The 17,649-nt window shown below is 34.8% G+C and overlaps 1 protein-coding gene across 1 annotated transcript in view; it reads left to right on the plus strand.

Moving 5' to 3' along the window:
- The first annotated feature begins 2,368 nt into the window (after positions 1–2,368).
- Positions 2,369–17,649, plus strand: part of mirr (iroquois-class homeodomain protein mirror) — a 138,832-nt gene continuing 123,551 nt past the window's right edge. The window contains exon 1 of the mRNA XM_036359146.2: positions 2,369–3,407. Coding sequence (XP_036215039.2) covers positions 3,342–3,407 — 66 coding nt within the window. The 5' untranslated portion in view covers positions 2,369–3,341. The remainder of the gene's footprint in view (positions 3,408–17,649) is intronic.

The raw sequence follows: 17,649 nt of genomic DNA on the forward strand, positions 1-17,649 counted from the left end.
ACACCGTCGGCAAATTGTCTCTTAAGGTTTGCAAATAATATCTTTAATTATGAAAAAATTATTTTAAAACTTCAGAATCAATTCATTTTAGATTTCCGTGTTTATTACTGTGTAAATATTATATAGGGTTTAACCTAAAATATGTTGATAAATATGACTAATGAACAATATTTTATTAAACACTTTCAAGCTTATAACTTTCACGATTTCATCGCTGTGTTAATGCATTCAAAAGGAGCTTCGAAAGAACTTGTCCCTTCTTGGTGCTACGGGTTCATTCATTAATATTCATATAGCACATATGTATATACATATATATATATACTTATATAATATGTACGAAAATATGTGCGAACAACTTTCTTTACTTTAAATTGTATGTTCATCGCTCATTTAAGTCTTGTCAAGCAACAATTTACCAGCAACTATAAGTTGTTTACAGTGTCTACCAGCAACCGCTTTGCGCTGATGACCGTGTTTTGCTGAGTTGCAATTTTAATTGAAATTCGATACTTCAATGCGCGTTGCAAGTTTACTAGCTAAAGCAGTATTAATAAAAAAAAAGTTGAGAAATAAAATAATAAAATTGCAATTCAGATTGAAAAGCTGATAAATGCAAATTCGACATAAGCATATATGTATGTTGGCGCATTATACTCGTAAATCAGCGATATGAATGTTGGTAAACCGCTATGGTAAACACGTACTCCTTACCCCCTGCGCACTTTCATGAATCAAGACTTTGCTGATGTCGTCTACGACACCGTCGACGCTTTGTCGGTGATCCCAATAGTTCATCCGGTATATATTCGAAATATTTCCGGAATCGCAAAGCACGCGATAATAATAAGAAAATGAAATAAGCAATGGAAGGAAAAAAAACTTTTAATTGAAAATTAATTGATATACCCTTAACGCGTGGTATGCTGATGAAAATTTCATTGATGGTTACTTTGAAAAAATATTGAAAATAAAAAATAAATAATATTTTAGTGTGTTTTTTTTTAAATTCAGTTCCAATATCTAAGTATTAAACTTAATGTTCAAGTTAATATTTATTCGCAAAAAAAAAATTATTGAATAAACATAGTTAAATCACATTTCTTAGCGAGTGATGGTTACTATAGTTCTTTGAAATATTTTCGCACTAGTTGAGATACTAATCAAGTGACAGTCAAGTAGTTAACGCATACACACCTTCAAACTTGTTCAATCGGATATTTTCCATAGTTGTGAGAACTTTTCTGTTGTAATTGAACTAACTACGCACACTTCAGGGTATATTTCCGAAAATATATTGTCAAAACTATAGCTGTATAGAGTCAGTCAAAATATATGTATTTTTTACAGAACGGTAGGGTCTCCAAGTTTGAAAGAGTTCTGGTGTAAGAATAATTTATGAAAATGAAAATGATGAGATATTAAATATATATAAACAGAAAAAGTTTGCAGATAAATTGAGCCTCTACCGTGTATTTAAAGTAATGTATACAATATTTGACATGATGAAAGCTTTGCCAAAGTCCAAGAACTTTGACACATCTGTAGTCACAAACACGAGCTGCCAAAAAGTAACTAGATTATAATCGGTTTGGTTCTTTGGATCAAGTAATTAAATGCTTGCTTTCTCAATTTATACCGCAACTTTTGAAATAGCGGACTTTGTCTTTTATTTCTACAGATTATGTATGTATCTATATATTATACAAGTATTGGCTACTAACAATGGTATTTTAATGGTACATTCCTCGAATATTAAGAATTATATGTTAGATATATAAATAACTTCTCTGATTACTCGTCTGTCAAATATATTTTCTTTCCTGCTTTCTATTTCTATATCTACTTGTACTCCTTATTCCCTTCCTCTTGCAAGTCTACTGCACTTGTTGACCATAATAAATTTAAATCTGCTCGATATACCATACGTTCTATGAAAAGTCATATGATAGAACTATTTATTTTAATAAATGATGAGCTCGTTAATCTTAATAAATTTAATATGAGCTCAATAAAATGAACGATATTGATATATATATATATAACATATGTTTGTAATGTCGGTTAATCCCTAATCGCCACCAACCTTTCCGCGTTTTAATTCGTATTTACTTACATTCGGAAAATATCATTTCTAAGGTTGATTTCACAATAATTTCACTTTTGCCTTTTTTTTTTACGATGTCGAGTACTTTTTGTGTAGACTTGAGGTCCCTGACTGTCATATCATGTATTCAGAATCTTCTTTTTCTGTCTTATGCTGAGGCCACTGCAACTAGCACTATAGTTTTCGACGAGGAATCACAAAATTTAAAGGTTTCGGGAGGAAAGTAAAGAATCAAAATGGAATTTACGATTGGGTTCATTGTAAAAACATATTCCTTCAAATGAAATTTCACCTAAAACACAACCTCTTGCGAACGGGTCATACTTAATTTTTCTCACAAAAAAAAAATAAAAAATACTCCTATAAGCAATCACTAAATGTCAATAAAAAGGTCAAAACTCCAGTAAAAACACTCTTTTGTTGTATTATCGAATTGTGAATGAATGTTCAAAAGTCGCTTAGTTAGCGCGATTTAAACACTCGTCAGCTAAAATCGAAGCTTTAATTCATATTTCGAATATTTATATGTGAATGTGTAAGAACTGTAAAGACTTGCTAATACACGCCTTTTTGGTTGTTAAATAGTTTTGTTTATGAGTTATTAACAACAAAACACTTTTACACACAAATGACATACACTATTACACATGTAAAGTATATATGTCGGCTTAAATTTGCTATGTTTACAAAACACGCCGTTGTTGTCGATGCACAATTGTCATACAAATCGCTGATTAGTGAACGCCTGAAGTTTAAGTGAAGAAAGTGCGCGTTGTGTGCTGGAACCTCATTGCGGATCGGTGAATGTGATCGAGTGAAATTTATACAAATTTGCAGTTAAGCACAATAAATATGCCAATATGTGCAAGTTTACATTGTTTCGCAAATTATGCAGTGCGTTGCATTGATTTATGATTGATTATACAGTTTTGTCGGTGTGATTAATATTAAAACGTAGGCGAATTCGCATTACCAATCGAGTGATTTGTGTCATAGTTTGCTGAATCAATAATTTGATTATTCGCACATGCCGTCAGCACTTACAAATATACATATGTATTTTACATTCATGCATACGGAGAGCCTAATGATTCTGACGCGTGTGAAATTGTATTTGATTTGAAACGAATTTGTTACAATTTGTGCGCATTTGGTTTATAAATTCTACTTAATTCACCTCAACTCATAATAAGCAATTATTCAGCTGTGGAAAGTTTTAAATTCATCTGAAATCATGTCATACAACGTGCCGCAACCAAAGGTGACACTACAACTGACGACAACAGCAGGTAGTTTTATGGTAAGTGAAAGGCTCTTCCTTAAACGCATTTATATTTATTATAAGTGGGAAATAATTATTGCATGCATTACTTGTTTTATGTATGCGGAAGGGATTTATAAAGCAAATTTATAAAACTTTTTTCATGCAATTGAAATAAAATCAAATAAAATGCAAATTTAAAACAATTTTACCATTCGTATATAATTCTACTCAGGGTTGCAAATATGGCATTAAAAACACACTTGTATAAACATTTAAATTGAAATAATTTGTTTTAATTTGTAACCAAGCAAATCTTAATTATAAATAATTTTAAAATTTCTAATCCCAAATATTGGTTTGAGAAAATAAATTTTTAATTATAAAAATAGGAATGAGAATAAAAAATTAAAATTTTAGTAATTAATACTGGATGAAAAATTATAAAACAAAATTTTATTCCAAGTTTAGAATTCAAAATAAGAAAACAGAATTGAGTTTTTGAATTATAAAATATTTCGCGCTTTTTCGCTCTACCATTTTGGTTAACTTTTGAAAAATAAAGTTTATTTTGTAAATAAAATATCAACAATGTGAGCACTTTTTGTCTTATTTGCGTGGAACTACTCTTAATTATAGTTTTTCAGTTAAATATGTGTTGATCTTCTCTCCTTTTCATTCCGGATTTTGATATGAAAAATTATGTTTTTATTTCCAAATATTTAATTAAAATATATAATATTTTATAAATTTTTATGTCTGATTTTGGTATTGACAATTTTATTATAAATTTTTGATTCCGAATTTAGCCTTAAAATTAAATTTTATATTTTTACTAAAGCATTCGCAATCCTGCTTCTATTTTTCTTTCTGCTTTGGTATAACCAATATTTTCAATGTTACCAATTTTAATAATAGACATTTTAGAATAGTGCTACTAATGTGAACAGTTCAAATGAGATGATTTCAGAAAAATTAAATATATGGTAATTATTTATAGAAAGTCTCAGGGAGTTGTTCAAATGTTATTTAGTCCAGTAAGAATTGCTCCACCAAAGAGTTAAGCGCAACACAATGCTAAGCATCATATAACATGTTAATATATGTTTGTATCGCAAGACCTGCCACTTTGCTTGAACAACTTGTAATAATATTACTTACTACACTCTAACGCATGTTTCAATAATATTTTATTTCACAAGTAATGTATTATATACATATAAACGATTAAACAGTAACTTAAAAACTGAAAACTATTTGCAGAGTTTATAAAAAACAAGAAGAAACTTTAACTTCAGTTGCAACAATGCAATACTCTTCGCAAATAAAAAAGTTTTCCATATATGAACTTGATTTTGATCATTCTTTGTGTATGACAGCAATATTTTATAATAGTTCGATATCTGCTGGACCGACATATGAGCTTTTTGGGGTGAGAAATTTCAGATCGATAGATCAAAAATTGAGGGACTAGTTCGCATATACAAACAGACGGACATGGTAAATCGACTCAGCTCGACACGCTGATCAGTTATATAAATAATACATATAGTATATATATATGGAATCTCTGACAGTTCATGATATAAAAATAACGCTAATGATTTTAGTAATTATTTTTATAAAAAATTTTTGACTAAAGTTTTGTTGTCTATATATAATTACACTTACAATAAAGTTTATGATCCCTTTTACACTGTATTGCCGTTGATATATATGGATAAAATTTATACCGTTAGAAAGGAGAAAGTCAACGGAAACACAGGTTAAAATGCGTTGGCGCATATTTAGCGACTTCAACAACTATAAGCGCGTTTTCGTTGATCGATGTCATTTCTTCTTTGTGCGTCACACTTAATACAGTCGTATACAGAAGTACATTTCATCGCTGTTCTGTATAAGTTGCAAATACATACATCGAATTATTGTGTATCGTTTTCGGCGGAATTGGTGTTGTGAATTTTTTCCACTTTCATTTGTGTTTGGCCTTAGCGTGTTGTAACACTGAATTCTGTTATAATTACAGTTTTAGCGCACATTAAATTTCAAGTATTGCTTGCGAAAAAAAAACATATTAAAGTGGAAAAAACCTTTGATAACGTTCGATTTGCACGAGAATGAATTATAAATATAAATATTTTTAAAAATTATTTTTGTAAAGCGTTTTTTCTTAACTTTCTTTAGATTTTTTACACATTTTGTTAAATTTTTCAATAAATTTTGAATACTAATAATATTGTTAATAAATTGTATTATCATTATTTTTTCATTTTTTGACCACTGGCGACCATAGTAATAACAGAAATATCAATAATTGCGACATCATGAAGTTTTGATAGATTAGATTAGGTGGGAAAGGCTATTAAAGGCTTATTACAAGCTTGAAATCCATTTCGTTCCCACAAGGTGCTTAAAAGGCTCAAGGGAAACACAGTCATTGAGACTGATTTTTAAGATCCAGAAAAGCTGGTGTATATTCGTGTTTAAGTTTTGACTTCCATGGATGAAGTTTAAAGAATATTTTTTCTTAACAGTTTCAAGACTAGCTTTCTATGTGAATGGCTTTAAGATAGGCGAAATTTATTAATTTATCGACGAAAAATATTTTGTCTTATGCCGATAATCGAAAAAAAAGTTTGTTTAAGTAGTTAGTATCACTTTTAAGGTCTTTACAAAAATTTTAAATATCTTTGAACAAAGACATTGATGAATAATTAGTATGGTGTTGGTGTCCGGGAAATGAGAATGTGTATAATTCAAAACCAAGAATTTAACTGATCGCATGATCGTGGAAGGTTGTTTGACAGCATAAAGAGAGCTTAGACAACATTCCAGCATAGAAAATTTGAAAAGTACAACTGACAGGAGTCCTCATACTCAAAATATTATACATAGTCACTCATTTGATGGTGATCCATCATTGTAATACATGCAAGCAGGTAAACAAACCATATACATAAATAGGTACATGGTATTTATGAATGTGAGTGCAAAATTTTTCATTCATTAAAAATATTTATTTATTTATCATTCATTACTAATTCATTTCAATGGTAATTCCGAGAATTCCAATTAAAGTGTACAGTACCCGATTAGTCCGAAAAAAGACTTACCAACCTGAATGTGAGCAGAACCAATTTCAATGTGAGTTAAGTGTCTCTTAAAAGAACCAACTGTTTTGGCCACACGTGCTATTAACGGCATTGTTGAGTTGACAAAACACATACACATAAATATATACATAACGTATTTTACGTATATACATAATTCTACTACGAATTATTCGCAGCAAAATTTTGAACACTTTGTTTTTCAGCACAAAAGTTTAATTTCGGTGTGACAACTTTCAAAAACTGTTTAACTACGCCATGCCAACGCACAGTGGCTGTTGAACTATCGAACTATCAATTATGTAGCAATAATTAATTACGCACCCTGTCATGTTATTACTTTTTATGAACATGTTTGGCTGTTTACTGTTTTGTCTTGTAAGATTTTTGTTAAAAATGGAATTCAGAAGCAAAAACTTGTCGCGCAAAAAATAGAACATGAAACGAGAATACTTTTGTAGTTATGTAGGTATGTAATATGAACAGCGTTTAATGTCGCATTGTGAATGCTGGCGGTTTTTTTATCAAATATTTTTATCTATTTTGACAACATTGCTTTTCATTATTTTTCCTTTCTTTATTGAAAATTATACATGCACTTAAAACTTGTTTGGCCACTGCTCTTATTTTCAACAAGTTATGATAAATTGTATGTAAATATGCTAAATGATTTTATAGATGCGATCTACACTGAAAAGATCACACAGTGTGTCGGTTTGCTGCTGGACTTAAGAAAATAGTAAATTTTTAGCCTGAACAGGGTATACTCATATTAAGTTTGCCATGATGTTTTTAACACCCAGAAGGAACCTTTGGAGACCCAATAAAGTATATACATATGTACGCATAAATGAGCAGCGTGACAAGCAAGTCGATTTAGCTATGTCTTTCTGATCGTCCGCCTGCATATATGGGAACTAGTGCCTCAACTTTTAAGATGTCGTTCCAACATTTTTCATTCGTCCTTCTCTTTAAGAAACTGCCCATTTGTCGGAACAACCGATATTGGACGATTATAGCAAGTACTTGTATGGAAAGCTTTTTCATTTGACCACATTTTTACGAAATTTTGCATGGATTATTGCCCAAGACAACAGTGCAATCTTCGAAGAAATTGTTTAGATCAAATTATTAAAGCATATAGCTGCCATACAATATGACCGAAGAAAGTTCTTGTTGGAAATCTTTGATATAGCTTCGGTGCAACCAAAATTAACATTTTTTCTTGTTTCCTTTAGTTTCGTAATACGTTTTTTCAATATCTTATATCTTATTGTAAAATCAGTGAACCTGTAGTATTGACATTTAATATATATGCAGAAAGCCATTTTCCATAATAATTAAAACACTTCTGTGCCTGATTTCGCTATTTTCTTCAGGGTCGGGAATCAAATTGTTTGTTATTGAGTAATCAAGACTATATGGCGGATGACTGATTAATTTAATCAGTTGTTGGTGATGAAAAATAGCACTTGGGTAGGCAAAAGATAATTGGTCTCTATTTCTCATTTTACGATTTTGACTCCTTAGTGGCTTTTGGGGAACAATTGATTCTATATAATTTACCATAGTACTTCGTTTTCGTATCAATTGCCCATTGATATTAGAAAAACATGTAACAATTTTATTCACGATTGAATTTTTCTATACAAGTATAAATGACTTCAAAATAACCAAATAGTTGACTCTTAATTTAGTTTCAGTCGTGAATTCAACACTCGATCACTGTTAAACAATTTTCGTAATTACTCTCGAGTTGATAGTTCTCGGGCGGATATAAATCAAAAACCGTTCCGATTACTTAGATCCGACTCCCGTTAGACACTCGACGTGAGTCTTTCTCATGAGGCGAGCACAAATTTGACTTAAAAATTTTTGTGAAAAAAATTATTTGATATTTTGAAAATGCGAAATTTAAAAATTTTTAATAGTATAACATACTTGTCAAATAGTGAAAGACGCCAGAGAAAAAAAATGATAAAAGTGTGCTATGTATTGTAATACTGTTCTTTATGAAATGATAAATAGATTGTTTAACCGAATAGGAAATTATGACACTGGCTTTATGGCGCAAGGATTTTCAAAAACGATAATTTCTATGTTTTTTAAAATTTTTTTTCAATTTTTTATCTGAATTGGTAATAAAGTATTGCATAAGCAAGAGCACTTTTATATAACTACGGTCTCTACGGAAACCTATTTTGAGAACATTCTCACAATTTTAAGGGGTTTTGTCGTCGGCCGAATTTGTGAAAATAAGGTGAGCCAGAATAACGACTCTCTATTAACCACTTTCCAATCAAATATACAAACGTTCGTGCATTAAAAATGTTCTTTTATTTAATTTATTACCATTTTCGGTATTCAAAGGAAATTAAATGTTACAAAACTGAGAATTACAACTTAGCGTACGCGATTTCTCTCAGTGTCGCCAACAGCATACGTTGGTGTGTTCCGAACACTTACGAAATCACCTTATACATGTCAACAAATGCGAACTTACATCACATCAATAAATTGATATGAAACAGATATGAACGCGCAGCACATTTTCGGGAGTGTTGAATGGTATTGAGGCTACCGCAATTTGTGCGACAGCAAAGTACCGTTTAGCATCAACGCTTAGTCGAGCTTGCGATGTTTGTGCTTTTGTTTTCATTGCGGTGGCTTATCTGGGAATGTACGCTTGTAATTGATGCCTAAACGCAAATGGGTGTGTTTCTATCAGGTATGAACACGCAATTAACAACCAAAGCAAACTACAAAAACTAAAAGCTGCAACTAACCCAATAGTAGTGTAGTAACATTTGGTTTCCAGTGGGTGTGGCTGCGTGCCTGCCGCTTTGCCTTTTAACTTTCATTAGTGCGTTTAACCGGCGCAACCATTTCAAACTTGACTTTCGTTTCATTTAGCTACTGTGTTTAGATACTAGTTTCATTCATTAACTCAGTGTCATTTGATTTAATATATACAGCAGTAAATATGTATGCAATATGTGATCATACTGGACATTCACATTTTAAGTTTAGCCACAATTAATTTAGTTTTAGATGACTTTAATCTGCTGTTGAGGCAGCGGCTAGTTTGCCTCATTTTACTGATAATAATCACGCGTTAGATATTAGTTTTGTGCGCGCTTTTAAATTTAATAAATTTTCTTTGATAATGTAATCGAAGGCCGTTATTTTTAGGGTATATGGTTTACATTTTATTGGCTTAATAAGACAAGCAAATTTGCGGCATGCTTAGGAGATACCGAGGCATTGCAGTTTATATTTAGATCGGTAGGAAGACAAATTTAATTTCTTGTACCATTTAAGTTTATAAAAAACCAACAGATATTTGAAGCAGTCTAAAACATGTGAGACCGTAAGTAAGTAAGTAAAAACATACAAATAAGTATTGGAGTCTATCAAAAAAGGAAGAACTAACTTCGAACATAACCATATACTCGTGCAACTTGCAAGGAGTAAAGCAGGGGAAATACCTTCGGGGGTTGGTAAACAACATTCCTTGGGTTATAAATTCATATGCGTATAAAGTTTGACGAAATCGAGTGGTTTACAATCAACGTTATATAATATCTTATTAACTTATATTATCTTTTTATTTTATAACCATATTTTACAGCGAAAAATATATTATAATCATCTTCAAATACGATATATCAGACATAAACACAATCTAAGAAGCTAAATTTAATATATTGAGTTGATGTGAAAAACGTCAACCAGAGAATCGGAAGTGCTAATACGATATAAAGTTTAGACAGGGGTCTAGACCAACTCCATTAGTATTTATTTATTGTTATATTATTAATACAATTTTATAATTTTTAAGAAAACTTGTCCACTTCATTTCAATTAAAAATTTCACATATTTTGATCAACCTAAACGGTTTAAAGCCAGCTTGAAAGCGGATATCATAATGCCAGAATAAATATTAACCGAATAAAATGCTCCCCGAGTTTCATTAAGGTACCTCACATATCATCACCCATATACAAGTATATGGAGTAGGACCAACCGGATGTTTTGGAATTCTGATATTAGTTATATGGGGGCGAGAGCAAGTTTTCATCCGATTTTACTTACTTACGATTTTTACAAAGATGCACCATTAATATTAAAACACACCCACTTCATTTTATTAAGATAACTCACGTGTTGGCCGATAAAAGCGGCATAAAGTTCGAAAATATAATAATATATATATTAATATTAGAAATATGTTGGCTAAAGGAACTATTGACTTGATTCCACCGATTTTCGACTTACAGACATATCGCTATCAGGAAAGAATTCTCTCGGAATTTGAAAAATATATCTCACACATTGACCAGTATATTTGGTAAAAGGTCAACCATAGGGGGTGTGGCCCATATTTCAGTATATGGTTGGCTTGAACAGTTATGGTCCGATTTGGCAATTTTTAGAGTTGAGATGGCATATCTTAAAGACACTACAAGTATTTAGATGGAAATGTTTCCTATAAGGGAAGGTATTTCCGCACTGTATTACAGAAATGTTAGGATAATGTCACACACCGAATTTGATTTAAATTGTTCGAACAGGTCCGGAGATATGTAATTTCGCTTTAAGGCTGGGGCGCTACACCCATCATTCAAGTTTGACACCGGCTCCTACAAAGTTTTACTGTACCATTCCGGATGTAAGATTTAATGTGTCTGACCCATTTAGTTATTAATTTATCGCACTTTTGGTAGTTTAAAAAGAAAAACAGTTATATGGCGAGTGGGCGGGGTTGTCAACCGATTTCATCTATTTTCACACTGTCGTAAGAACTTTACTGTAAGAAATTTGTACTGCGCAAATTTGAATGGCTTGTGTGATATACTTGTATGTATATTAATTTCAACTCGCCTCGTCGTCGTCATACTGATCATTTACCATAGACAAATTTCTATATTTATCTCGGTTGCTTTTAGGTGTTACAAACAACCGTTAGGTAAATATAATTCTTAAACATTATGTTGCAAGAGTACACAAATCTCTCGAAGATATTTTCAGTAAAGTAACCTAGTTTCCTTCAAACAAATTAATTAAATAAATGAAATTGTATATATTAATCTTATGATATCAAATTATGGGATATGAACTGGTGTATGGGTTAAACATAGATATAAAAGTCATTTCGAGGAGGGCTTGTCCTCAACTGTTTCTTTTGGTGGCAACTGAGGTATCATCTTAACAGTATTAAGTTTTACTTTACCCACTCTCAATAGGGGTCAGAGCAGTCAGTAGTATGTAGTTTTTGCAAATTTCTGTCAGATTCAGTGCCAAGACATAATTTCGCATAATAAAATTTTAAACACGGGTTTTCAATCTACTATCAGCGTCTAGTTAGCTTTTTATCATATTTGTAAGCGATTAATAAATTCGCGAAACGTTGATTGTATCGAAAATAATAATGGCTTTGCAAGCTGACATGTTAAATACCAATTTCAGACATTTTTCTGACACGTTGATGATCTGTAATTTGCTCGATATTTTTCTCATTCGGCCATTGTTTATTACGCTGGCCACAATTACGACGAGATTCATTCATTGGGCGAGCGACGAATGGGAAAAGCTTTACATTACAAGTTTTTACAGACTCAAAGAAACCTAGTATATATTCATGTGTATATATATATGTGTATGCATGTGTGTGTATGAGTGTACATGGAGGTGATGGTGTTCAGGTGAACGGGACGTATGGAGCTAAAAGCAATGGTAATTGCTGATTCCTGAGTTAAATAGTGACAATTGAACAACAAATGTGGCGATTGATTCGCGCCATAAATGGCGTTAAAAAACCATCGAGTTGAGATGAAAAAAGAGGACACCAATGGCAACAACACGGCACAAACATTACGCATTTGTCTTGTTGACTTTGGCCACTAAAGGTGTGAAGAGATGCCTATTTTAGGGCCAACGACGTAAAATGACTGACGACAAACAGCACAACAACATTAATGCACAATGTTGTTGCTGAGGCCCCAATTGATGACAACAACGCTTGGAGTTAAAGCAAAACGTAGACGAAAACTTAAAGACACCATAAGTAACTAACACACACACACACAGAAACATTACACATACAGCTAAATGGCGTCAATGCAACCGTGTGTCGGCAATGAATGAACAAAAAGTGAAAATCGCATTTCAATTGCAACGGCGCGCGCTTTGCATTGTACACAATAGCGCTAGTGGCGCGCAATGCCATTTCAGTCGAACATTCGATCCGCCGATCATGCGATCGATCGACCGCTGTCTTGTCGTTTTGGCGTCGATTGGCGCAATCGCTGTGCGCGAGCGAGTGCAGTGAACGGGAGAAGTGCAGCGATTTGCAGTCCGCGCATGTCGCTGCAATTAAAAAACGCCTTACTCGGTGCCACATCTAGATTCGGCAACGACAACGACAACAAAAGTGCGGCAATGCGACTAAGCGCGGTGCGCAGGTGCACAGGTGCAGATTATTACGCATGCAATGCGGCAGCCTACCGCAGAAGTGCATATGCATAGCAGCTTGGAACGTGTACTTCTCATCTGTGCTTCTTCGTTTTCTTATTTTGCTCAACGCACGAACGTACGACCAAATGACGCACCACTTGTTAGCGCGCTGTACGCATAAATGCGCATGCGCAACAAACAAATATGCATACGAGAGAATGATGGAAAAGTAAGTAAATTGTAAAAGGAAATAAACGCGTAAAAGTGCATACAAATATTGCATGTAGATTTTCTGATATCGAGTCATAAATGCATGCAGTTAGTTATGCACCTGCGACTGCGCAAGTAAAACGCGCGTTACCTCTGCCAACGCGCCACACATTTGTACACACGCGCATATGGTATGCGCTTATGTTTTTGGTGTCTACTAAAAATCTTTTGTTCACTAAGTACGTGCAAATGTGTTGGCCAGCTATTTAAGCATTGTCTATTAACTGCAGCAACAACAATCGCCCGGCGGCCAATGACCAACGGCTAATACACGTTCTCCCAGCGGCAATCTGACGATCGTATGTGTCGAACGCGCGATCATTCTCTAAATCCTTGTCAAGCGTCAAATGTTTTTGACTACTCGAAATTCATGCGCATTGCTACTGCCATTCTTGGGCAACCATTAAAAACAATAACATGCCAAAGTACAATGCGCATTAAGGCCAATAAATAATACAAATGACAGCAATCAAATGCGCAACGATCGCCAACGGTCAGCATTGCTTAGACATTTGTAGATTTGTATGTTGAATGTGTGCGTGTGTGCGCGGCAAGTGTGTGCTGTAATCCATCAATTTAAGTTCTTTCGTCAATTTCATTCTTTTTTATTGTTTTTCGGTGCGCTTTTTTTGGTATGATCATGAATTGGACAACAACAGCAACTTCAGCACTGCACCGGAAGTTGCCATTTGAATTGAAAAGTGTTATTAATTGTCGAATTGTTGTGGAGTCAGCTGCAACAATATACGTTTCGGTTGCTTTATGCTGCCGCTAAACTCGGTGGAAAGCGAAAACGTGTCTTTGATAGTGGCAAGATACATAATTTGGATATTTGAAATTGGCTAACAGCAGCAAAAATTCCAATTCGGTTGTCAAAATTACACGGCTTGGTTTCGTAAAAAAATAACGGTATATCTTTGAAAGTAATCAAAGATTATAAACGGCTACTTTCGTATTGAATGCTTTATTACTTTTTTAAAAAAAGCTTAGTAACATACTTCTTGCAAATGAGGCAATAAACGGGCACCACCATTATAGTTCAATTTTCCTACTGATCTGTGAGTGACCATGCCAAGTCAGCTTGCCACCCGTTTCCATGTGCATAATTTCCATAGCTGCCGGAAAATTGCTGCTTGAGTTTGACTGAAGAAAGTTTAGGTATTTAGAAAAAAAAACAAAAAACTGGATAAGTAGAAACCTAGTTGGGAAATTCGATATACCTTCAGAATAGATCGCCATAGACGAAAACACAAAAACAAAAATCAACCACATTTTTTGATAGAGCTAAACTGGAGTCTCCAAATGGTGTTTGGAACTGTTATAAATTCGAAATTTTCGGCCGTTTCATGACAATGGTTGAAACATGGCTCCAGCATATTAATTCGGTGTCAGTCATTTGAGTCGTTGACACCGATTAGTCGTATCCACGGCGTGGAAGCCCGCAATAGTCTAACAGCTGGTAAATTAAGTTTGCCTGTATTTAGCGAAGCTTAAGGAGGATGTAGTTTCTTCAAAGTAGTAAAAACGTTTGCGATTCACCTGAAATAAATTTCGAATTGCTATTGCATTCATCATCTGAATTTTTACCACTGGAAGGTTTATTATAGGTTAGGTTAGGTTAGGTTAGAGGGTCGATCCTAAGAAGGATCACACTTGGACAGCTTAAACGCCGGCCCGTTGTGGTACCCAATGAACTCATATGAGCCGGATCAAGAGACCCTTACATTTCGGCAAAGCGCTTTGTCCCTATAACAAACTTGTTGAGACGGTCAATATCTGTTTCGGCCAAATCTTCTGATTGGACAGTGCCCAGTGAGAACTCCTTCCGTGGCGGCGAGGTGAACTTTGTTCAAGGCGAGAAGACCCCCGACCTCCTGCGATCCACTCTCAGCCAGAAGAATCGCGCAGTCGCGCAGGAGCTAGTCGTCGACCAGCATCTGCTGAGCACATGCAGGGTCCAATGGTCCAGAGTCAGAATGCAAGACGTTAGTGGAGAACCAACTCGATCCCATTCCGATGTGAGCGGGGCAAGGGTGCCCGCCCTGGCCAGCTCATTGGCCTTGCAATTCCCAGTGATTCCGCTGTGACCAGTCACCCAAACGAGTCTGATATTGAAGTAGCCTGATTCAAATTCTAGTGAGGATATACACTCCTTGACTAGCTTTGAATGCACGGTTCGTGCACTCAGGGCTTGTATTGCCGCTCTGCTGTCGGAGTGAATGCTCACCTCTTTAAACGAAGCTGCACTTCGTAACAGTACTTATGTGCCACATCTCCCTCGTCGGGATATGAGCAGAGAAAAAACGCCTCGAGTAGTGATCCAAATTTTCAGGAATGCAGCTGAAGGAGCAGAGAATTGTGGCGTGCTCTTGTGCGGACCTCTGCAAAAGCCCAGCTTCCCTTAGCCTAATAGCAACCTCGCAGCAGTGCACCTACCAGCAATGTCCACAGGTGCTACATTTAATATAGCGTTGAGAGCTATTGTTGGTGTGGTTCGCAGTGCACCGGAGATTCCGATGAGCGCCGCTCTTTGGACTCGCTCAAGCGTTTTAGCCATTTTTACACCATAGAACAATGTTGGCGTGACTACGGTTTCGTAGAGCCAGAGCACCACCTTTGGTGAGAGTCCCCACCTTTTCCCTATAGCTTCCCTGCAGCAATATAAGACGACCGATGCCTTCTTGACTCTCTCCTCGATGTTCGGCCTCCAAGAAAGCTTTTTATCAAGGTTTTTCTACCTAGTACCTAGGTTTTTCACTTTATCAACAGGTTGAAGACGTGAACTCCCGAAAGAGGGGAGAGGCACGTTTGGGGTCTTATAACTCTGAGTGAATAAAACCATTTCGGTTTTACTTGGGTTGACGGCTAGGCAGCTTTTATTTGCCCAGTTGGATACCACGTTTAGGTACCCTTCGGTAAGCTCATAGACGGTATTCAGGAATTTACTTTTAACCATAAGAACCACATCATCAGCATAGGCTATCACCCGACAGCCTTGCTCCTCGAGTTCTATAAGTAGGTCGTTTACCACCAAAATCCAGAGCAGTGGTGAGAGTACTCCACCCTGCGGAGTTCCCCTATTAACCTTTCTGGTTGACTTGGCACTACCCCACTCCAGCCATGACACTACATCATGCAAAGCAGTGTCGACCGACCTGCCCTTGATATAGGCATGCTGCGCCCGTAACAGTTTACCCCTCGGTATTCTGCACCTAATGTACAGATCCATAAGTCTCTCCAGCGTTTTCAACAGAAACGAGGATAGGCTGATGGGTCTGAAATATTTTACACCGACATGAGAGCTTTTACCGGCCTTCGAAATAAACGTAACCTTAACCTGTCTCCAGCCCTTTGGGACATGGCCCAAGGTTTATTATGGTAGATGCAAAAAACTAGTCCACAAATATGGCTTCGAAATATTGGAAAGTCACTATAAGCGAGCGTATCACCACTGATGGCAATAGTAAAACCAAATTTTGCAGGAACAAATGAGTTTTTCTTCACAATGACTTGCACTTTTCCGTCTTCGTGGTAACCATTCGTAGTTCTACTTTTATGGGGAACATTAAGGTGAAAAGCTTTTAAACTTTTGCATCGTGTCAAATTATATTAAATAAAATAAAGAAAAACCGTAACTTTAGTTTTTCCCAAACATATTTTACAATTATATAGATACAAAATACATATATACTTACATAAGTAATCCATAATGTGCATAAACAGCAAGCATATTGATGACTCATTACAGTAGTTAATTAGTAATTCACTAACGTTTTGCAAATTACATTGCAATAGCGGAACAAAAGGCATAAAGAAATGCTGAAAAGGCTGGAACAATAGTACCGTAATATACAAATTAGCGAATGAAAAGGGTTGACAACTTGTGGAAAATAAAATTAATAAAATTGTTTACCATATAACAATTTAAGGCTGGAGCTAATAGCGGTTTTCGATTAGCCGTTTCCCTACTCTTTATTATCGCCAGAAAGTTTACATATGAAAATACAGAAAATGATACTAAGGGATTACTAAAACAGCTTTTGGACTCGAAGAAAAGAATATCATCACCAAAGAAGGAAGCTCAATACAATGACGAATATGTCAGAGGATATGCTAGAAAGGATTGCGCCGAAAGTGCTGCCCGTTGATTTGAACAACTGGTATAGTTTGTTCGATTCGCTATTTGCTAACGCTTGGCGCATCAAACACAGCAAATATAAGCTGAACTTAAAATTTTGCACGTCCTTACTATGATTATTATACTGCAAATAAAAAATTTAATTATAAACATTTAACTTGACAACCCTTTCCAGGCTTTTATGAATTCTACAGTGACGCCGTCTATTTTGTGTAATATTACAAGGTACATATCTTATATGTATATGTGCATATGACCTAATGCATGTACTTATTTGGCGCAAGAACATCAATACACATATGTAAA

This window comes from Bactrocera oleae, chromosome 6 (assembly GCF_042242935.1).
Source record: "Bactrocera oleae isolate idBacOlea1 chromosome 6, idBacOlea1, whole genome shotgun sequence".
NCBI lineage: Eukaryota > Metazoa > Arthropoda > Insecta > Diptera > Tephritidae > Bactrocera > Bactrocera oleae.